A 23,216-nucleotide genomic window follows, 5' to 3' on the forward strand; every position below is an offset into this window, starting at 1 on the left:
CCCTATATTGTAGTAATTATTATAGAATTTCGCAGATTAGTAACAATTGGTCCTTTTTTGATCAATCGTCAAATTGACTACAAAAGGTATGAAATGATGATATTTTTTTCGATTAACGCACTTGGTTACGATGAGTGATCCTGATCTACCCAACTCGAGTAGACTTGGAAGCGTAGTGAAATTTTCTAAGCAAACTAAAAGAGCGAGTCCAGAAATGGGCCTCATAAGAAGGCTCAGAGTTCACTCAGCGGGCGATGGAGAGATTTATGCTCGGAGTATCTCTATGTGATCAGATCAGAAATGGGGAGATTCGTAGAAGAACCAGAGTTACCGACATAGCTCAGCGAGTCGCGAAGCTGAAGTGGCACATAGTTCGGAGAGAGGATGGACGTTGGGTCCCAAGGAGCTGGCACATAGTTCGGAGAAAGGATGGATGGACGTTGGGTCCCAAGGAGCTGGCACATAGTTCGGAGAGAGGATGGACGTTGGGTCCCAAGGAGCTGGCACATAGTTCGGAGAAAGGATGGATGGACGTTGGGTCCCAAGGAGCTGGCACATAGTTCGGAGAGAGGATGGACGTTGGGTCCCAAGGAGCTGGCACATAGTTCGGAGAAAGGATGGATGGACGTTGGGTCCCAAGGAGCTGGCACATAGTTCGGAGAGAGGATGGACGTTGGGTCCCAAGGAGCTGGCACATAGTTCGGAGAAAGGATGGATGGACGTTGGGTCCCAAGGAGCTGGCACATAGTTCGGAGAGAGGATGGACGTTGGGTCCCAAGGAGCTGGCACATAGTTCGGAGAAAGGATGGATGGACGTTGGGTCCCAAGGAGCTGGCACATAGTTCGGAGAGAGGATGGACGTTGGGTCCCAAGGAGCTGGCACATAGTTCGGAGAAAGGATGGACGTTGGGGTCCCATGGTGCTGGAATGGCAGCCCCGCAATAGTAAGCGCAGAGTTGTTCGACCCCCAACGATTTTTTTTTAGCTAAGAGCGAGTGATAAAAAATAACAACCGGCTAAGTTTTTTGTGGGCTTCTTCTTAGACCAGGGCGCGTTTGGAACCCTCGTAGCTTTAGTTTTAAGTAGGCGAATTTATTTATCGCCATCAACTCACTCCTATGTCATTTTTTACATGTAATGTACGCATCAAAAGTGCCATCTATGTGCCTATTTGAATAAAGAAATATTTGACTTTGACTTTGAAAAACGAAGTGGACAGACGATATTAAGCGCGTTAAGACGCGGGAGCAGCGAATTTCATTTTATGTAATTAAATACTTTTATTCTGTTGCCCACGACTTAAACCGCGTTTGATTTTGTTTTTAATTTGAATATTCTTTTTAAAAAAATCGGGTGTTGTTATTAAGAATAAAGCCCTTAACTTTTTTAACTCACTATCTAGTAAAGTTTTAGAACAAAAAAACTGCTATTGCGACTGCTATTACTGCTTAACTGCTATTAACTATCAAAAGGACTTTTTTGTAGGTAATAAGTACATTAACTATGTAGCACACAATTTTTATGTGTCATCAATATTTTTTTCACGCCAATTAATGAATTATATCTGAAAAACTTTGTTACTTTCGGTTGTTTTACATTACCTATTGCAATTTTCCTAATGATTTCCAATTTTGTTGAAAATAAATTCCTTCCTCCCTAAACTTAAAAAAAAAAACATAAACCGTCGTACCATAGGGCTTAATGAAAAAGATGATAAATAGACTCGCCTACCAAACAATAGTTTGCATGCGAAAACAAGCAAAGTCAAATATGGAGCTTCAATTTATCCCAAATAATCTGCTCGTTATTAATAATTGTTTCCATTCAGATGTAAGACGTTATAATTTGGAATAGCAATCATTGGTGTAGCTGAAAAAAGCAAATATTGTGTTTGAATTGGATTTTTTAGGTTGATTTGTTACGTTAAAAACGTATCAATCAATGTTCGAAAACATCAATCACGAGATTAAGAGTTAATTAATAAAGTGTAGTTGTAGGAACAATTTATCGTACTACATAAGATGTTTTCGAGAAGCTGCGATCGATTTTTGTCGACGTGCTTCGCGGTCGATCTGCCTTTTCCTCTTCGTACCACAAAGTCTTTTCACCAGTGGCACGAGGAGGAATGTGTGAATGTCATTCGTCGTCGTACCATTGAGTCCGGATGACGCTCTACTTAACTTCCATTTAGACTTAACTCTATAATATTATAATTAATAAATATGGTATTGGTAATTTTCTTGTAATACTAATATAAATTTACTCGTGTGTTAACGGACGTTTTGTTTCATCAGAAATTAAATTTAACGATTTAGAACATTATTGATGTTTGAAACGGTAAACTACGGTGCCATATGGTCAGTTACAGACGAGGAGTAAGCGGCTCGATCTGTTGCACGATGCCTTGCTCTTCTTGTGCGCCTCGGATCCACCGACGTCGATGTATAAACACGGCCGCGTCGGTGCACCAATTGTAGCGCCATCTAGTATGTAGTGGAAGGGCTACAGCTTGACTGAGTCGTAGTAAAGTGAAACAACATATATAATAATGTAAAGTTTAATATGATTCAAGTAGACACCATTAAAGCAGCTGCATTTTGAATGCAAAACATTTTTTCCAATTTTCAATTGGGTGTATTGATACCTTGTATTTCGGAACCAAAACTTCCATCTTTTCGTCGATTCAAAATTTCCATAGTATATAAAAATATCAATCATTTATAAAATACATTTTGAATATAATTCAATACAAAAATGTAGGTAGTAAAGATTTCATTAAGTACACTTTGAGATTCATTTGTCATTACTTAAAAATAATAAAATCTATAAAAAATACAAGTACATTTGCCAATAGAGGCGGCCGCGCGCACTCACTCATGTTGACGGCTCGGGGGCTGTTGGCAGAAGTTGGCTGTGTCTAAAACACGTACCACACCCATTGTAACATTTCCTCATCTAAAGCATCATATAACGTTGTTTATGCGATGCACAATAAATTTAACTTTATTTACAAGGGTTCTGTGAACTGTTCTTGGTTTGATTTCTTCAACAAATGAGAACTAACAAACAAGATTCCACAAATTTCTACAGCACGCACTCTCGCAAGCCGCACTGTTATATCACCGACCCCTATTATTTAGAGGCCAGTATAATGGCTAGTGCGTGCGAATGTGGGGGGGACAAGCACCTGCGTTTGTTGTCAATAGAAAGGTGTCATTTAAAGTTATTAGAGTCGTGCGGCATGCAGGCAACAAGTGACGTTAAATGCTACTTTGTCAACACGAGCGGCGCGACGGCGACGCGGCTCTGTGCCTAGCTTAACCTACTTCACGCTTGGTCCACTTCAAGCAATGTACATTTGTACAAAAGTATAACAAAAAAGCTGCACACGGACTACGAGCTGCCGATCTGAAACCGTGAACTTAAGGTGATCGCTCCACGAATGCGGTGGCGGAGCCTGGCTCGAGCGCGCCGCGGCTCACATGCCCGACTCCACGATGCCCTCGTCGTCTGCAACAGAGAGGCGGTTGGGTGGTTGGGTGGTTGGGCTACACAACAGCTTATTTCACAGCGTATCCATCTGAATTATTATGAAGTCTCACAGTGGAGTCTCACACTTTTCGCAAAATTGTTTCGTTCATTTAACTTCCTGAATGGAGCATTAGTTCCTTCAAACCAATCGGATTTCTTAATTTTTATTTCCACTCGATAGCCCGATTCATAAAAAAGTTAGGTACCTGTTTAACACTATGCTAAGAACCCTACGGACCCAACAAATGAATAAATAGCAGATCAAAGTTTGTACGGCAAACTTAGGCTGCACATAGTCAATATATACACATAATAATATTATTGACAATATTCTGAGTATTGTCAATAATGTTTTATACCCTGGGGCATCGGTGGTTCAAAAGTTAGTATATTGTTAAATCTATCTTACTCGGTTAAAAGAGAATTACCATAAAAAATACGAATCTGTTCTTTGTACCTGGCTGCACTGTGAGACTCCACAGTAGTAATGTGTGAACACGGATGAATCATAGTTGAATTATCATTATATTATTTTACAAAACGAAAACAAAAACCAGTCATGTCATTGGGAACTCCATGAGTTAGGCAGTAAGACAAAAAAAATTATCACCATCGCTTAAACCAGTACAGTTAAAGTTTTGTTTCAGAATTATAATAATTATTTATATTATTATTTAGGATTAGAAGATAGAAATTACAGTTAATCTGAAAGACTGAAGGTCTTTCAAATAGGTCTCCAAGTAACTGTAATTTCTAAGTGTAATTTTTTCGACCACTTCATTAAGGGATGGCAATAATGCCACATATTGGTCGAGTAAAGCGTAGCGTGGCAAATTCTGGGCAATGCTGCCATGGTGCAATAAAACATGGTTGTAGGCCATGGTCGCGACGAACTAAACCAGTGTGTGGCCTGCGCATGCTGGCTGGGCGGGTTATGTTCGGAGAGTGATGAATTAAGTGAACGATAGACAATCATTGCGAAGCGGCGTTTGATAAAAGAGAAGTTTTATGGTGGTTACCCGGAGAGCGGACACTTTAATCTAGATTCTAGATCAGGCAAATCTAAGTGGGTTGAAGAGTCATGAATCTTTCAAATATAAACATGCTACAGTAAATAAAGGGCTTCCCTATGTAACAACTCTAGCCACGCCACTGTTTTGTTTCATTATCAGCAGCCTATAACAAAACATATTTTAAAACGAATTTTATATGAAAATAATTTGCTTTATCCACTTAACGATTGATTTTAAAAGTAAAGCTAATAATAGTTTTTCTCACAAAATGGTTTCATTTCTGGGAGGTATGACGTACATCAATGTACGGGGCAACAAGTGATCCTTTAGCTTTTTCTTCAATTATAGTGGGAGGGTATCGCTTACAATGGCCATATCGATGTTATTACTGTACTGTGGCTGTAGCATCTAAGTTGACCTTTAATATGTCAACTCTACATGGCTTAAATATTTTAATCCGAGTATAAGCACTTGGAATTCTCAGGGCAATGTTATGTAATAAATCTGATGCAACAAGAAGATTATTTATCAATTTTTCAATAAAACACAAATAGGCCTTTTCTAGGCAAGCGCGCCCAAACTAAGACCGTAGCATTGCTTTTCATTCTCGATAGTCGTCAAGCGCAAACCTTGGTGGTATTTGAAGCGCTTCTGAACACGTTTAATGAAATTTTCATCGATATTTCATCGTATTCCAAGGAACTGAGCTAAATAAAGAACACCTAACCTAACTCGGCTACGGTGCAGCGTGAAGCTGAACTCGAGCGCCATACCTTCGAAGGCCGCGTTGTGGTGGTGGTGGTTGGCGGGCGGCGGCGGCGCCAGGTCGGCGCCCTCGAGCGCCGCCAGCACGCACTGGTGCACGCAGATGTACTGCTGCTCCGTCTGCACCATCCACACGCGCTCGCGCCGCATGGCGTGCACCATGCCGAAGATGTCCAGCGCGTCGGCGCGCGCCGCCAGCTGCTGCAGCGCGCGGTCCAGCGTCACGAAGGTGCCCGAGCGGCCCACGCCCGCGCTGCAGTGCACCACCACGGGCCGCGCGTCGGCCGCGGCGGGACAGCGCTCGCGGAAGGCGCGCACGAAGCGCGCCAGCGCCGTGGGCGGCGACGGCACGCCGAAGTCGGGCCACGTGGTGAAGTGGAAGTGCGCCACCACGCGCTGCTCGGCGCCGCGGCACACGGCCAGCTCCGTCACGGTCCAGTCGGGGTAGCGGCTCTCGTTGAGCGCCGTGACGGCGATGTCGCCGTAGTACACGGGCCGCGTGTCGTAGGGCCAGTAGCGGTCGCACTTCTCGCGCCCCTTCTCCACGCAGCGCGTCAGCATGACGATGGCGCGGCTGCCCGACTCCCAGCACATGCGCCAGAAGTCGTCGCGCGTGCAGTGCAGCGGGCCCTGCGTGACGATGAACTCGCGCGGCGAGCTGTGGCCCGGCACGTAGTTGGCGTTGATGTAGTCGGAGCCCTCCTCGTCGTCCACGGGCTGCAGCTTGAAGCGCGAGTGGTCGTAGGGCAGGATGTTGGTGAAGCGGTTCTTGGGCCGGTTGACGGGCAGGTCGGCGGCGGCGCACGGCTGCTCGCGCCCCACGTGCTTGAGCTCGTCGAACTCCTCGCTGAAGCGGAAGTCGGAGTCGGCGGCCATGCGGCGGTAGTGGTCGGCGAAGTCGGCCACGCGCACGGGCCGGCTGGCGGCGGGCGCGGCGGGCGCGGCGGGCGCGCGCGCGCGGCGCCGGAACAGCGCGGCGCCCGCGCCGGCCGCCAGCAGCAGGGCGGCGGCCGCGGCGCCGCCGGCGGCCCAGCCCGTGTGGTCGGCGTCTGCGGAGCGCACGGGCGTGAGGCGGCGCGGCGCGGCCGGGCGCGCGCGCGGCGGTGCTTACCGGTGTACACGACGGCGTAGGCGGTGTCCGTGAACTTGTCCTGCGCCGTGAAGGCGCGCAGCTTGACGTAGTAGCGCGTGGCGGGCTTCAGCGGCCCGTTGCAGTAGTGCTCGGCGCCGTCGCACTGCTCCGCGCCCACCGTGAACTCCTCCACGGGCGAGGCGTGCGCGCCGCCGGCGCGGAACGGGTAGTAGGGCTCCGACACCTGCGAGCGCACTCGACCCTCGCTGAACCCGTCACCCCATCGCGTTGCGGGCTCTCTCATTGTGAATGAGAGCGAGAAATATGGGTGGCGAGGTATACGAATTAAAAACTAAATAAACTTCTGACTTTCTATAGTGTGCATTACTCTCCTAGTCCTCTATGCACCGTGTGGTAACCGCAGATCAGAATAGTTGTCTATAATAATAGGTAATCAATTAGCAACCTTTCTTTGGTGAGCGAATGGATCTCAAGTTAAAATTGTGTAATAAATTTTCTACACTTTTTTTGGGAATATTGTAAGCAGTTAGGTTAACTTGTGGAGAGTCGTTTAAGATAAATTAATTCATAAAGAGGATTCCTCTCACAACATATGTTTGTCATCAATGATTAATCTGGGCTACCACAGGGTTCTAATGTTACCAACCTTTCATTGTATACATCATGTAAAATGCCTAAAATCACCAATAAACAAAACACAAATCACTGTTATTCTTGGGTAATTTGTATGAACAAAATTGACGGTTTATGTGAGTCAGTTAGAACTCTTTTTACGTGCCGCGCGTTGTAGGTAGGTACATCGCTTCCTTAGCGAATAATCTCAATAAAACGTTAGTTGAGAAATAAGTACTTTCTTACACTATGAATATTCCTTACAACAATATACAAACAGCAAACTGTCACAGCGAACGAAAAAAACAGTACGCATAATAATATCATAACAAAACCTAATTCACGGTATTTAATCGTGAATACCTCAGCTAATATTATGGGATTTAAATGACATTCGAAGTACTATTTTTTACTATAATACTTTAACTTCATAACGAGAAGAGAAAAGTTCGGTGGGTCAACTAGGCACCTGGTAGGGCGGCCACACGGGCAGGCGGTGCACGTCGCGCCACGCGGGCAGGCGCTGCGGGGAGTCGGCGCGCGGCTCCTCGGCCACCACGAGCGCGTAGGCCGTGACGTTGCCGTTGGCGGCCGAGAAGTCGTCGGCGCGCCAGCTCACCGTCACCGTGCTGGCGCTGCGCCGCACGGCCGCGGGCAGCGCGCGCGGGCGCGGCGGCGCGGCGATGGCCATGCGCTGGCGCCACGCGGCCGCCGCGCCCAGCCCCGCGCGCGTGGCGCCGGCCAGGCGGAACTCGTACAGCTCGCCCGGCGCCAGGCCGCGCACGCAGCCGGCGCGCGCGCCGGGCGGGAACTCGGCCTCGCGCGCCGCGCCCGGCTCGCGCGCCGCCCAGTACTGCAGCACGAAGCGCAGCAGCTCGCCGTGCGCGTCTTGCGGCGCCAGCTCCCACGTGAAGCTGAGCTGCGACGGCGCGGCGTCGCTGGGCTGGAAGCGCGCGGGCGCGGCGGGCGGCGCCTCCAGCGTGCGCACGCTGGCCGAGCGCGCGGCCGAGCGCGTGAGCAGGCTGGCGGGCGCGCCGGCGCGCACCTCCACGCTGAAGGTGTACAGCGTGTAGGGCCGCAGGCCGCCGAGCTCGAGCGCCAGGCGCTCCGTGGTGCGCGCCTCCAGCTGGTCGTCGCCCAGCAGGAACTGCACCTCGAAGTCCGTGAAGTCGCCGGGCGGGCGCGGCCACGACAGCGCCACGCCGCGCGGGCCCGTGGCGCGCGCCTGCAGCGCGGCCACGGGGCGCGGGAACAGGCGCGCGGGCCGCTGCACCGGGTGCGACGTCACGTTGTGCGACACCGTCCACATGGTGAGGCTGTACAGGCGCCCCGGCACCAGCGCCGCGAACTCCACCTGCGCCGAGCCCCGCGTCGGCTCATTTATTTATTTATTTAATGGACGATCAACGGGTTACACTATCTCTTATAAAACCAAACAAAAAATTAAGAAACATATTAGAGTAATATTGTAGACCCACTTAGAGACTGCCGCAACTTGCGAATAAAAAACTAGGTTGCTAGTTAGAAGGAGAAGAAACGATTAAGAGAGACGTGAGAGTATAAACTCCTTCATGCTGTGACATGCACTTGACGAATCTAGCGCCGCGAACGAAACATATATTTTACAATAAATTAAAAAAAAATACTATAGAACCAAACTAATACAATAAAGAACAAAGGAAAAAAAACCAAGCTTAAACAGTACCACAGTATTGCGATAGGATTTGGTCCTTTATTTTTTTTTAAATGTAGAAAGACTATCCGCTATTATGTCTACGTCGAGCACTTCATTAATGCTGTTTACGAAGTAAACAACCTATTAATAGGTGCTGAGACCCCTAGCTTTGTTTTCGATACACCAGCTTTAAAAGGCATATAATTTTTTACACGACCGAACGGCCTCAGGATTCTGACAGAACCTTTATAAATTAGACCAGACGCATCTAGGGCATCATTAAAAAGTCTATATAAAAAACAAAGGTCCAATAGCTTTCTACGATCCGATAAAGGTAACAACTTATAGTGCCGCAGTCTGGAAAAGTAGTCCGCAGTTTGAATTCGTTCAATTCTCATCGAGTGAATATTATAATGAGGATTCCAAGCAACTGAACCATACTCAAGGACTCAATATTTTGGTGTTCGAATTACGAAAGTCTTTGGAGCTACGCTTAATGAACCCAGTGATCTTTGATGCTGGTTTACATATATTGTCCTCCGCGACGCAATTGACGTTCAGAACCCGCCGGGCGCTCGCACGCGCACGCAGCGCCGGGACGCACCTGCTGGTCGGGCGCGGCGGCGGCGCGGCGCTCCCAGCGCGCCGGCTCGTCGCCGCCCTCCAGCCGGAAGCGGTACTCGTCGAACAGCGTGGCGGACAGCGGCGTGGGCGTGTACAGCACCTGCGGCAGTCGCCGGTTTCAGCCCCGGAAGCACTTCACCGAGTCGCTCGTCACATCAACCCTCCCCGTGTATCGTGGCCGTTTCCTTACCTTAGCGGTCCTCGTTCCGAAGCCGAAGAATAAAGATTTTCGTATTGATAACGCAAAACTGAGGAACTTATACTTTTAAATCACAAAATACTTCATATACGCAAATTACAAGTGCAGATATTTTCAAGGTACAAAATTATTATGTTTATAGAGACGTGACGCCATTCTGCGTTTGACCTGTCATACCGAGACTTTAGTTTTATTTATTTCTAAAAAATACCAATCTCAATTGGAATAGAAACAAAAATACGTGTCTCATAATTCATAAATCATTAGATAAAAGCAATACTTTAGCGATTCTTTGTTACTGCCATAAAGCCTAAGATAATATTAATGAGAATAATACCTTCCTGGAATGCGGTGTGGACTGAATCGAACAAGTTTAAATTGTATTCATCAGTTCCACTGGATATACTCGGTGCATGGTTCTTTATGTTCCGTTATGTGAATCGTAGGGTGTCATCCACAATAAGTCGGCTGCGTATCGGTCATGCCTGCACTGCAGTACTTCTCAGTAAATTGAGAATAAAGAACCACTCCACGTGTGAATGTGATCTCGACGACGGATCAGTCGCTCATATTATTTTTTCAAGCCGAAACTCCTAACAAGCTTAATGACGTCCTTCCTCCGAATATTACTGGTCCATTAAATTTTCAAAGTTTTCTTATGCTAGATTTTAGTCGCTATTTAAAATTTTTATGCAAAAAAAAATATATTTAATGTAACAAAATTAAGCTCTAAATATCCTATTAAGATTTATAATATAAATTTTCTTTAAGTTATAACACTAACCGAAGACACCACTCCATGACGTACGCCTAATTTTGGAATACTGATTTATAAAAAGCTTAGTGCTATATATATGTTTTTTTTGACAATCTCCTTTGTGGATCTTCCAAGTATACGTGTTATTGGCGAAGAACAACGTGCTGATGTGGCACATCTAAAAGCCAAAACAAGAAGAAGAGAATAATACCTCATAAACTCTTGAGAATTGTGTGATGCACACTCGTAAGTATAGACGAGTAAGTATCACAAAAATTATCATATGAAGAGAGAGGATGAAAAAAAGAGATGTAAGAGTTTTTGCTATTTAGTTGTTATAGAGCTGAGCGTAGAATGGTCTTATCTTTCTTTTCTAATTAATATTACTCTATAATTTTGGCAGTGGCAGTGGTAGTAGAAGGTTCTGCGATCACAGCTCGAGATTGTCGAGCTTCGATGACGCAGTCAGACTTTTTTGGAGCTCTTGTTATCAGTTGACAACGCCCGTGTTGAGGGCAACGTGCTCTGAGATTCGTGGAGGAAGATCCGCGCAGTCACAGTTAGGTACTTACTCGACTAAATTTTGCTCAGCAAGAGAGTTTCCGTGCTTTTTTTATTATCTATCATTCGGAACAAGCTCCCGGTTCCGCGGGCGCTAGTGGCCCTCAGGCCCGCGCGCACTCACCCGGATGGCGGGCAGCGTATCGTTGCCGTCGTCGTCGCCGGACTCGTTGACGATGGTCATCTCAGACTGGATCAGCGGCCCTGCGGACGCGGCGGCGGTTAGTGACGCTCTACTGATTCCTAAATAGCGTTCATTTCCACATGCGGAGTTAGCGTGCTCGTGAGAAAAGGAAAGAAGTACGGTACGTATGATAAATCTATTAAAATAAATACTTTGGATTTGATTCGAATGTCACAAGTACAACTAGTAATAAGGTTTGCTATGTCCGACTATAGAAATAATAATAATTTGGATCTTGTAATAGGGCAAAGCTGCTGATATCGAAACTATATTAACATTGCAGAAAAGAGCTGTACGATCAATATGAAAACTTAAATCACGCGGATCCCTGTAAGTAAATTCAAAGAAATGGGTATATCTATGTAGTTTCACAATATATTTATAGTGATATAGTGTTTGTAAGACAAAACATGAATCTTTATAAACAATCGAATCGATCGTATGCGAAAGGTACAGAAGTCTTTTGTGAAATTGGGTATTCGCTTTTATAATATGTATATTTTTTTAATTTTTTTTTTTTTATTTATTTAAGGGACAATCAACAGGTTACAACAACAACTCTTAAAAACTAAATAAAAAATGAAATAACATATAAATGTAATATTGTAGACCCACTGAAAGACTGCCACAACTTGCAAATAATAACTATATTGTTAGTTAGAAGGAGAAAAAACGATTAAGAGAGACATAAGCTAGCTAAACTAACACAAAAAAGAGTAAAGGAAAAAAAAAAAAAATAATAATTCTTTAGTTTTTTTTTTCAATATAGGAAGACTATCCCCTATTATGTCTATGTCAAGCACTTTATTAATGCTGTTATACAAAGTTAACAACCTATTAATAGGCGCTGAGACCCCCAGATTTGTTTTCGAGACGGCAGCTTTAAAAGTCATATAATTTTTTACACGACTGAACGGCCTTGGGATTCTGACAGAAACTTTGTAAAGTAGATCAGACGCATATTCTAGGGCATTATTAAAGTATATATAGCAGGTCCGTACCTATGCCGCAAATATCGTTTGTGGTAATCAATTTATCCTCGCGAGATGGATCACTAGCTCGGTTAGAATAGATGGTAGACGCTAGAGGGTACGTACGCGTGCGCGTGCTCATGGTGAACAGCTCGCTGGACAGGTTGTGCGAGTGCGCCGCGATGGACAGCGCGTAGGCGCGGCCGGGCAGCAGCTCGCCCAGCAGCACGCGCGACGTGGGCGCGTCGGCCGCGCCCACGTCGCGCTGCTGCGCCGCGCCCGCGTCGTCGGCCGCCCACCAGCGCACGCGGTACCACTCCACGCGCCCGGCCGGCCGCGGCCACTCCAGCGTCACGTTGCGCGTGTCGGCCAGCTGCGCCACGTCGGACACGGGGTTGGGCCCTGCGCAGGTCGGCGGGTGAGCGCGAGCGGCGCACGCGGCGCGCGCGGCGGCGGCACTCACGGACGGTGTGCTGCGCGCTGAGCGGCTGCGCGCTGTCGGCCGCGTCGCCGGCCGCGTCCTCGCTGAGCGTGTCGAGCTGGATGCGGTAGCGCTCGCCGTGCGTCATGTTGCTGATCTGCAAGCGGCCACATACTTCGCACCTCGCCTCTGGCGATGCCCCGCCGCTCGCGGAGCGGAACCCGAATGCCGGAGTCACAGCGATTAGTAGCATTTACTGATTATGGATCGTATATAGAATGACGATTTTTTACCCAAAATAAAACCTAGATCTAATAGTAAATATCTGGTCGAGCTAGCTTTTTTAATATTGAGAGCCACGAGTTTTTAGCAGATCGATCCGAATTGCTATTTGAGTCTCTTTCGAGAGAATCGGTGTCTATGGTACCTTTAAATTTTCTTAAGACACCAAACAACGCGATATTTAAAACTGTTTACATGACCACACAAAATAAAACCAAAAATAACATGGGACCCCAGGATCTGAATTCCGGTCGAACACAAATTTGTGAACGGGACTTAACGCTCACCTCCGCGCGGTCCCGGTCGGCCGGCAACGGCTCCAGGCGCCGCCACGGGCCGTCGGCGGCCTGGTAGCGCAGCGAGTAGGCGCCCACCACGCCGCCGCTCGGACCGCGCCAGCGCACCAGCACCGCGTTGGACGACGCGCGCTCCACCGCCATCCACTCCGGCGGCAGCGGGCCTGGCGAATGGCACGGTTCATTTCCGTTAACGTTATAAAGTCTATGATTAAAATAATTGCACCGGACCTATCATTCATATTTAATTGTATTGACTGTGATGTGTTTCCTGATTTGATGAAACATAGAAAACTAGTTCCGTTGTTCACATCGGATAGTACTACCGACCCCTCTAACTTTAGACCGATATCTGTACTACCCAATCTCAAAAAAAAAACATATTTGAAGCCTGAGAGGAGTCACGTGACACACTTAGCGTCGTCTGTGACTTGTCCAAGGCTTTCGATTGTGTACAACATGAAACATTAATCAGGAAATTACACCACTATTCGGATTGGGGACATAGCTTTACATTTAATGCTGTCCTATCTTAATGATAGAATTCTACAAGTTGACGTGAACAGAAAGCGGTTTAACGGGTCATTTGTTTTCTGTTCCTCATTTATATGAATGACCTTCATTACCTTAGATAGTATTGATCGCGGATGACACATCACCGATGTTTATAATTAAATGACGCGAAACATATCTTGACGATGTAAACAAATGTCTCGCTAAAGTAGTACAATGGTTTGAGGCTAATAATTTAGCTCTTAACGGGGAAAAACGAAGAGAATTAAATTCACGTTACCGAATGCCAAACAAGTAAAAATCATTGTACAAATTAATAATGAGGAGTTAGATTTGGTGGATACGACAATCTTTTTAGGAATAACTTTATAGCATCAAACTTCAATGGGGCCCACATATAAATAATTTAGCGAAAATACTTAATTCTGCAGCATACGCGGTTAAAAAGATTCTTCATATATGTATGTATTTTAGTTATTTTACAGCATTATGTCCTACGGCATTTCATTATGGGGTAATGTTGCTGATATAGATTCTATTTTCGTCCTGCAGAAGAGGCCTGTTTCTGCAATATATAAAATGGGCCCAAGAGAGTCATTAAGGGATAAATTTAGAGAAGTTAAAATAATGACGGTGCATAGTCTGTACATTTTTGAAAATTGAACTTGTCAATCAATCAATCAATCAAAAATACTTAATTGCACACAAGAAATAAATAAAAGAGAACAAAGTACAAGAGTACAAGTCATTTTAATTTGTGTAACCAATGCGGCCTTATCACTTATAGTGATTTCTTCCAGGCAACCATTACGAGGAATTGGCTCACATATGAATCCTTATAGCGGTGCGCAAAACTCTAAGAATATACTTACATATTAATAATTACAAAAACATTAAATATATAAAATAAACTATATAGTAAAATAAATATTACTAAAACTATAGAATATAGAATATAATAATCATACTTACAGTGTTAGATAATAATTCTTTAGAAGACTCTTGAAAATATTATGTGATTTAGCGTAACGATTATCACGTGGAAGATCATTCCACAATTTTACTGCCTTGATAGTAAATGCCTCATTGTAACAGTGCGTACGGCTGATTGGCACTTCCAGCTTATTGTCACTCCGAGAACGGAGACGAAGTGGAAGAATTGAAATAGCAATGTAAAGCGATCTTTAAGATAACTCGGAGTATGAGGATGAAACAGACTAGTTTAAAGACAACTTAAAATATGATTGTTTCGTCGGTGTCTAATAGTCAGCCATTGGAGTTTCATTCCGTGTTGAGTTATATGGTCAAACTTCCTAAGTCCAAATGCAAATCTTATAGGTTTGTATTCGTTCAAGCTTGTTATGTAACTGTTGTGACAAATCTGAGTAACAAAAATCGGCATAGAAGGAAGGAAGGATGAGTGTGTGAGCAAGAGATATTTTAGTTTTAAGTGGTAGTAGATTTATTCATCTCATAAATATTGTATAATGAATTACCTCTGGTACCTATTCATTATGTTTAGCAGTGTTGATTCAACAATTTCACGCGTCTCGTCAGAGCAGCCGACAGCGCAGTGCTCGGGCGGCGCAACCATATATCGCGGCATCTGAGTTCGAATCCTGACGCTTTGTATGAACTTTTTATATTTTTATTTTTCCTTTTTAATTCTCCCGTTTAGTGGAGGTGGAGAGGGGTCACGGTCATTTAGCGATCAGCTGTCTAATGAGACAGGTCGTGCATATAAGGTACATTCGTACAGGTCGTGCATTGTTTGTGGCCATTTTGTAGTATCAAGTAATAAGGATTGTTATAATTTTGCAATGAGCACATACCTAACACTGTTTTAAGTTCGTGTTCTCCAAAAGGGGGTAAGTTGTACAATATTGTAATTTAGATTAGAATCTTTGATTCAGCTCGGCATAGTTATAATGTTCTTTCTTGTTGTCGTAGCTTGAAGATATGCCCCTTTTAACCATGATTCAATAAATACGTGAGACCCTGAGATCCGCTAGCCGAGGTCCACCGGTTTTGGCAGAGTTCCCAGCCTGGAGCGAATACTCTCCTGGCGTCCAATTAATTAGTTTTACATTACTTATAAGATAGACATAGGTTTAGTTTGTAATTAATTTGTAATTAGTACAATAAAGAAATATTATGGTAACTTGATGTTGAATTTAATAAAAAAACCCCTAACAAAATAGCGCCCAACGTTAAAACTAAAGGGTTTATTAAATTAAAGTTAGCATTTAGTATAACGTTATTAATATTATTGATTGATATACCTACCTACGTACATAACAGCAACGCGTCGGATCGCTTACCCGCGTATAATTGTGTTTACTAGCATTGCGCAATAAAGTACTTTCTTTTAATAAATTATATATATTCATATAATTTAGTAAATTTATTTAAGTTATTTTATAAAATTGTAAGTACCCTAGTAGATATAACTAACAAGCAATTAGTTCTTCGGATATTGAATTCGGATATAAGATTAGCAATTTTACCTAAGATTGCTACGATTGCTATTCAAATCAATAGTGGTTACAGGTGGACATTAATATTGTCACCTAACTTTACTGTTATACCTACTAATTCGTTAATTTTAGTTTAACTTTAGATGTTTTAGGATAAGTATTTTTTGAAATAGGTACCTAGTGCCTCGTTAACTAATTACCTTCTTGCTTGACTAATTTTTTTGTGAATTACATAAATATTCGTCAAGTTACTTAGTAGTTAAGCCAGTAAGACTTTTGTAATTTAAGAAGTTTTCAATTTAGGGTCTTGTCCTTTAAGTTTTTTTTCTCTCTTACTATTACTTCCTCTCGTATTTGTTTTTAGTGACTAAGCTTGTAACCGTGTGATTCCTTTCCACCATGGATCCTCAATTCTTGTTAAAAGATGAAGTAGAATTTGAACTCGCATGTCGGGGTTATACGCAGCCAGGTTTAGTCTCTGCCTTAAAAAATATCCTTAAAAGAATGTTAGAGGCCGAAAGTTTAATGGAAGTTTCTTATGAAGTGAAACCACCTCAGTCATCTGTTAAAAATCCTAGTGCAGAGTTAGATGTGTGTACGGATAAAATAGGCAACATTATGCGTTATGTATCCGAGTTGAATGAGAAACCAGATAAACTACTTTATAAGCGCTTAGTTTCGCGGTTATTTCATTTGGTAAATAGATTGAAATTTGTGACACCTGTAGACCAAATGGGAAAAGATAAGAAAAACGCTCTGCTGGATAATGCCGTCATATTGTTAAAGGATTTAGAGGGAAAGGATGACATAGAAGATAATGAGGATATAACTCCTGAAATGATAGCAGCATTACATAATTCCATAGGTGAAGATAGTAAGAAAATCTTAAGCAGAATAGATGATCAAGCTACTAAAGGGAAAGTAGATTTACCTGCCACTTCTAAAACAATGCATAATACGGACACAGAACAGATTAATGTCACTAAACGTGACGTAGGAGTGAGAAGAGTCAGCTTTGCACAGGATGATTTTGACATCGCCACTTTCCATAATTTAAGATCGTCTCCATCAAAATTATTAAATTCTACCACTATTGAGGAAATTCAGTCGGGACGTAAGCATAAGTTAGTACCAATTAGTCAGTGGGGAGTACACTTTTATGGCGACAATAAGTTTAGTGTCAACGCTTTCATTGAAAGGGTAGAGGAGCTGAGGGATGCTAGAAATGCAACCGATGAGGATTTATGGCGACATGCAATTGACTTTTTTAAAGGTAATGCTTTAATTTGGTTCCGAGCGAATAGAATGTTTGTCGGTAATTGGAATGAATTAGTTTTATTATTAAAGCGAACCTTCCAATCACCCTATTATCAAGAAGAATTACTGACAGAAGCTAAAGCCAGGACACAAGGCAAAAATGAGCCAGTGCTTATCTTCATTGCAGTTATGCAAAATATGTTTAACAGGCTTCCTAACCCAATCTTAGAATCAGAGAAGCTAATGATAATAGTGAAAAACTTACAACCGTACTATCAAAGGGCTGTATGTAGGGATACTTTCACGTCTCTCTTAGACTTAGTTAATGTCCTGCGCATTATTGAAAGAACGAAAGTCAATTGTGACAATTTCCAGGAACCAAAAGTGGTTGTTAACTCACTAGAACCAGATTTAGCGTACAAATCAAATTCAGATATTGCAAGTGAACCAAAAGAGGTGTGTGAACTTAAAAATAAAATGGATATATCTAATATAAACATGAGGTGCTGGAATTGCCGTGAAACAGGTCATTTGTTCCGGTCATGTCCAATACCAAAACAGCGTTTATTTTGCTATCGTTGTGGCCGTTTTGGTATAACGTTGAAAGATTGCTCGTGTAAGGGAAACGCCAGCGGGGAGAGTTCAAAACCTGCCAACTGAACCCATCCCTGAGCAATAAGAGTGAAGAGTGGCAGGAATGGTTGGATTTCGTAAATACTTTCATGTCTAAGGAAGTAGTATCTGCCATGACATTTAAAAAAGAAAATGATAACAGGTCTTATATACGTATAAATATTTTAAATTATCTTTGTAATGGTTTATTAGATTCGGGAGCAACTTGCACCGTCGTAAATCACAAATTTGCTGACACTCTAAAACATCTTGGTGTGAAAATACAGAAAATGAAATCTATGCACATTGCCACGGCAGATGGTGCTAGCCATTGTGTTACGGAGAGTTTTGATGTACCGGTAGTATTTAATGAGCAGTTTCACTATATCAATATGCTCCTCATGCCTAACTTGTCGCAACAATTAATATTAGGTAAAGATTTTTTTGATGTATTTGGTATTTCATTTCAATTTAAAGGAGAAATTTTGAATAGAATGCCAGTAATTAATTCCATTGACGATAAGACGGCGTCATTAATAAGTAAAGAAGAGTTAAATAAAGAAGAACAAGAAAAACTGATAGTCATTATTAATGAAATAAAGAAATGTATAGGTTCAGGTTTGGGTAGAACGAAGATTATCAGACACACTATAGATACAGGTAATAGTAAACCATTACATCAAAAACAGTATAATTTTTCTCCAGTAAAAAAAAAGGAAATAGAACGGGAATTGGACGACATGTTAGAAAAGGATGTGGTTGAACCTTCTCATAGCCCCTGGTGTTCCCCTATCGTAATGGTAAAAAAGGCTGATGGTAGTAATAGACTTTGTTTAGATAGCAGACAACTAAATAAAGTTACTAAACGAGATACGTATCCACTTCCTAGGGTTTCCACTATATTAGACAACCTTCGCAATGCTAGATTTCTCAGTACCATTGACTTGAAATCAGCCTTTTGGCAGGTGGAACTTGAGGATACTAGCAAGGAAAAAACCGCTTTTGCAGTGCCGGGCAGGGGTCTTTTTCACTTCAAAGTAATGCCCTTTGGGTTAGTAAATGCGTCTCAAACCCAACAGAGATTAATGGACATTATATTCCACGTGCTTGATGGGAAAGTTTGGACATACCTTGATGATATTGTCATTTGTTCAGAAACCTTTAAGGAGCATTTAGAAATTTTAAGACAGGTTACGAATATTCTTAAGGATGCCGGTCTAACAATAAATGTAGATAAATGTATGTTTGCGAGATCTAGTTTACGCTTTTTGGGCTTTATTGTTGACAAAGAAGGGTTGCGCACGGATCCTGAGAAGGTTTCGGCTATAATGAACTTTCCAAGACCCAAAAATATTACTGAATTAAAAAGATTTATAGGAATTGCTAGCTGGTACCGAAGGTTTGTCAAAAATTTTTCTCTAATAGCGGCTCCTCTGCATGACCTAACAAAAGGTAAACAAAGAAAAAAGTTTATTTGGTCAAAAGAAGCAGATAAAGCATTTCTTAATCTTAAAACGCTACTCACCTCGACACCGGTAATTTCTTGCCCGGATTTTGACAAACCATTCATCGTACAGTGTGATGCTTCAAGTAAGGGAATCGGGGCGGTTTTATGTCAAAAAGTCAACAATGTTGACCAGCCAATATCTTATTTAAGCAGAAAGTTAAGTGATCGTGAACAAATGTATTCTACGTCAGAACGGGAACTTTTGAGTATAGTCTATGCGATCGAAAAATTTAGACCTTATATAGAGGGCACTCATTTTACTGTTGTTACGGATCACAGTGCACTCAAAACATTAAACAACATGAAAGATCCACATGGTAGATTAGGGCGCTGGGCTATGAAGTTGCAGCAATTTAGTTTTGACATAATTCACAGACCAGGCAAAAGTAACGTTGTGCCAGATGCTTTGTCTAGGGCTGTTAATGCATTGGCAATAACAGATGAAAGTAATATACAAATTTTAGATAAGCATAAGGATGATTGGTATAAAAATAAAATCGCAAGAATCGAAAGCGGGCAGGATGTTAGTCATGACTGGCAGATTAAAGATGGGTTATTGTATAAAAAAATTCGTTTGAAACAATATCCTGACAAAATGAACGATTGGAAATTAGTTATACCAAAGTCTTTGCGAACCGATATTTTAAAATACTATCATGATGATGTTAAATCAGGTCATTTTGGTATACGTAAAACATTATTCAGGATAAAACAACATTATTTTTGGCCCGACATGCTAAGAGAAGTCAGACAATACATCGGGAAGTGTGACACATGCGCGAAGGTGAAAGTATCACAAAGATTACCTTTAGGTCATATGGGTCAACATAGAATAGTTACTGGTCCGTGGCAGGTCATATCTTTGGACTTAATGGGTCCATTTCCTAAAAGTAAAAATTTTAATACGATGCTTTTAGTAATAACGTGTTTATTTAGTAAGTTTACATTATTATTTCCTCTAAGAACGGGCAAAGCGGATAAAATCTGCGAAATTTTAGAGAAACAATTTCTATTATTTGGTCGCGTTTCAGCTATAATTTGCGATAACGGCAAGCAATTTGACTCACATTTATTTAGAGATCTTGCACATAAATATAACAGTCAAATTTGGTACACCCCTAATTATCATCCTCAGAGCAATCCCACGGAACGTGTCAACAGAGTTGTTGGTACTATGATAGCTTCTTACATTAGTTCTAAAAAACATAATGAATGGGATAAACATTTACAAGAATTCGCTCATGCCATACGGACGTCAGTTCATGAAACTACAGAACACACCCCGTCATTTTTATTTTTTGGCCGAGAAACATCATTTCCATTTAAACTTACAAGTTCGGTCTGCACACAATCTCATGTTCATGACATGCCACTCCTCGTTGACACTAAAGAATATCTATCAAAACTGAAGTCTCAACATGAGGTGTATAAAGTGGTGGAACAGAGGCTAAAAACAGCCCATCAGAAAAGTCTCAAGTGTTATAATGAAAAACGTCGAGAAGCAAACTTTAAGGTTGGAGATGTAGTATGGAGAAGGACTAAATTTCTGTCCAAAGCTGGAACGAAATTCATGGCTAAGTTAGCACCGAAATTTGAAAAGGCAATAATAGCTAAGAAATTATCTGATAACGTTTTCCATTTAAATAATGTTTTTGGCAAATCTATTGGTGTTTGGCATGCAAAGGATTTGAAGGCATCGGGACGTGACGACGATGAGAAGAAATAAAAATACATCTTTTATAAGTTATATTTTTTTTCTTCCTTAGGTTGGGGGAATATAATGAATTACCTCTGGTACCTATTCATTATGTTTAGCAGTGTTGATTCAACAATTTCACGCGTCTCGTCAGAGCAGCCGACAGCGCAGTGCTCGGGCGGCGCAACCATATATCGCGGCATCTGAGTTCGAATCCTGACGCTTTGTATGAACTTTTTATATTTTTATTTTTCCTTTTTAATTCTCCCGTTTAGTGGAGGTGGAGAGGGGTCACGGTCATTTAGCGATCAGCTGTCTAATGAGACAGGTCGTGCATATAAGGTACATTCGTACAGGTCGTGCATTGTTTGTGGCCATTTTGTAGTATCAAGTAATAAGGATTGTTATAATTTTGCAATGAGCACATACCTAACACTGTTTTAAGTTCGTGTTCTCCAAAAGGGGGTAAGTTGTACAATATTGTAATTTAGATTAGAATCTTTGATTCAGCTCGGCATAGTTATAATGTTCTTTCTTGTTGTCGTAGCTTGAAGATATGCCCCTTTTAACCATGATTCAATAAATACGTGAGACCCTGAGATCCGCTAGCCGAGGTCCACCGGTTTTGGCAGAGTTCCCAGCCTGGAGCGAATACTCTCCTGGCGTCCAATTAATTAGTTTTACATTACTTATAAGATAGACATAGGTTTAGTTTGTAATTAATTTGTAATTAGTACAATAAAGAAATATTATGGTAACTTGATGTTGAATTTAATAAAAAAACCCGTAACAATTGGAAGCAAAAATAAACTTGTCGTGCACTTAACTAGGACATAAAATTGCTAATTCATTCAAGGGAAATTGTATATTATTTTATAACAATTATTAATTACTTAAACGATAAAAAAGCTTAGGTGTAAATGACTTTAGCATCATAGCTTTATATTAATTAACTGAGAGATGGGCCTGCGACAGGCCTACATGAACAAAACAAATGAGAGCGCGGTACTCACGCACGGGCTTGAGCACGGTGAGGCGCTCGCTGCGCAGGCCGTGGCTCACGGCGGCCAGCTGGATCTCGTACACGGCGCCGGGCAGCAGGTCGGGCAGCGTGGCGTTGGTGGCGGGCGTGGCCAGCGCGCGGAAGGGCGCGTCGGCGGCGCGGCGCCGGTAGCGCAGCTCGTAGCCGTCCTGGCGCGAGTCCACGTCGGAGCGCCACGCCAGCGCCAGCGCGCGCTGTTGCGGCGCGGCGGCGCGCAGCGCGGGCGCCAGCGGGCGCGTGGCGGCCAGGAACACGCTGTCGTTGGACGCCACGCCGCGCGACACGGCCGCCACGCTCACCGTGTAGTTGCGGCCCGGCAGCAGCGCCGCCAGCGTGGCGTTGGCGTGCGCCGTGCTGAGCGCGCTGCTGTCGTCGCGCGAGGGGCCCGTCTCGTGGTACGACACGCGGTACTCATCCTGCACGCTGCCCTCGGCCGGCTGCCACCACAGGAACACGCCGCCGCCCTCGCCGTCCGCCAGGCGGCCCTGCAGCTCGCGCACCGGCAGCGGCTCTGCGGGCGCGGTCGCCCGCTTTAGTACCTCCCGTCTTTTCTTTCCAAATCGGACCCGTATCGCTCGCTACCGCTCTTGCGAGCGTTCGATACTCGATTTGAGGTTCGACGGAAAGTTTAAGGAAACGTTTGAGTTTCGTCTTGCACTTTCCGCAGAAGCCGCGATGATGAATGAAAAATCGACCAACTTGCCAGCTACACGAGCCGAAAGCGATCTACCGAGACTTTTGACTTAATGTCATGAGATATTTAGAGCAGGTCTAAACCCGGTATCGTGCGGTTCTAATATACAAACCAATTAGTGCTACGTCGGGAAAAGAACTTTCCTCTTCGACCTGTTTGTGAACGTGCCGATCGTAGAATTGTTTGCCCGGGAGCGATGCGATGACGTCTGCGCCGTTATAGGAAAGTAGTCGTCACCCCCTCTCGTCAAACTACGATAAGGTGTAACAGTATGCGGTTGAGCGGGAAAACTAGTTTCGCCGATCTTACAGAATTTCAATGTAGTTCTGGATCGTTGATGACGAACGCATGATTTATTTTTGATTAATTGAATAACTTCTACAGTACACTAACTTTTATTTTTATTAGAAAAGATTGCCTCGCGAATGCATCGA

General features: G+C 43.3%; 1 protein-coding gene across 2 annotated transcripts in view; it reads right to left on the reverse strand.

Moving 5' to 3' along the window:
- Nucleotides 1-2,541: 2,541 nt before the first annotated feature.
- The window catches only part of LOC120623886 (tyrosine-protein phosphatase 10D-like), a 30,064-nt gene continuing 9,389 nt past the window's right edge, over nt 2,542-23,216 (reverse strand). Inside the window, exons 8-17 of one of the 2 annotated variants that reach the window (XM_039890166.1) lie at nt 22,060-22,599; nt 12,976-13,148; nt 12,449-12,563; nt 12,112-12,387; nt 10,955-11,034; nt 9,294-9,413; nt 7,484-8,368; nt 6,421-6,625; nt 5,318-6,358; nt 2,542-3,510 (exon numbers count right to left, since the gene is read on the reverse strand). In XM_039890166.1, the coding sequence (XP_039746100.1) occupies nt 3,479-3,510; nt 5,318-6,358; nt 6,421-6,625; nt 7,484-8,368; nt 9,294-9,413; nt 10,955-11,034; nt 12,112-12,387; nt 12,449-12,563; nt 12,976-13,148; nt 22,060-22,599 (3,467 nt within the window). In that variant the 3' untranslated portion in view covers nt 2,542-3,478. The other variant, XM_039890167.1, reaches the window with a different exon arrangement.

The sequence above is a fragment of the Pararge aegeria genome, chromosome 5 (assembly GCF_905163445.1).
Source record: "Pararge aegeria chromosome 5, ilParAegt1.1, whole genome shotgun sequence".
In the NCBI taxonomy this organism is placed as follows: domain Eukaryota; kingdom Metazoa; phylum Arthropoda; class Insecta; order Lepidoptera; family Nymphalidae; genus Pararge; species Pararge aegeria.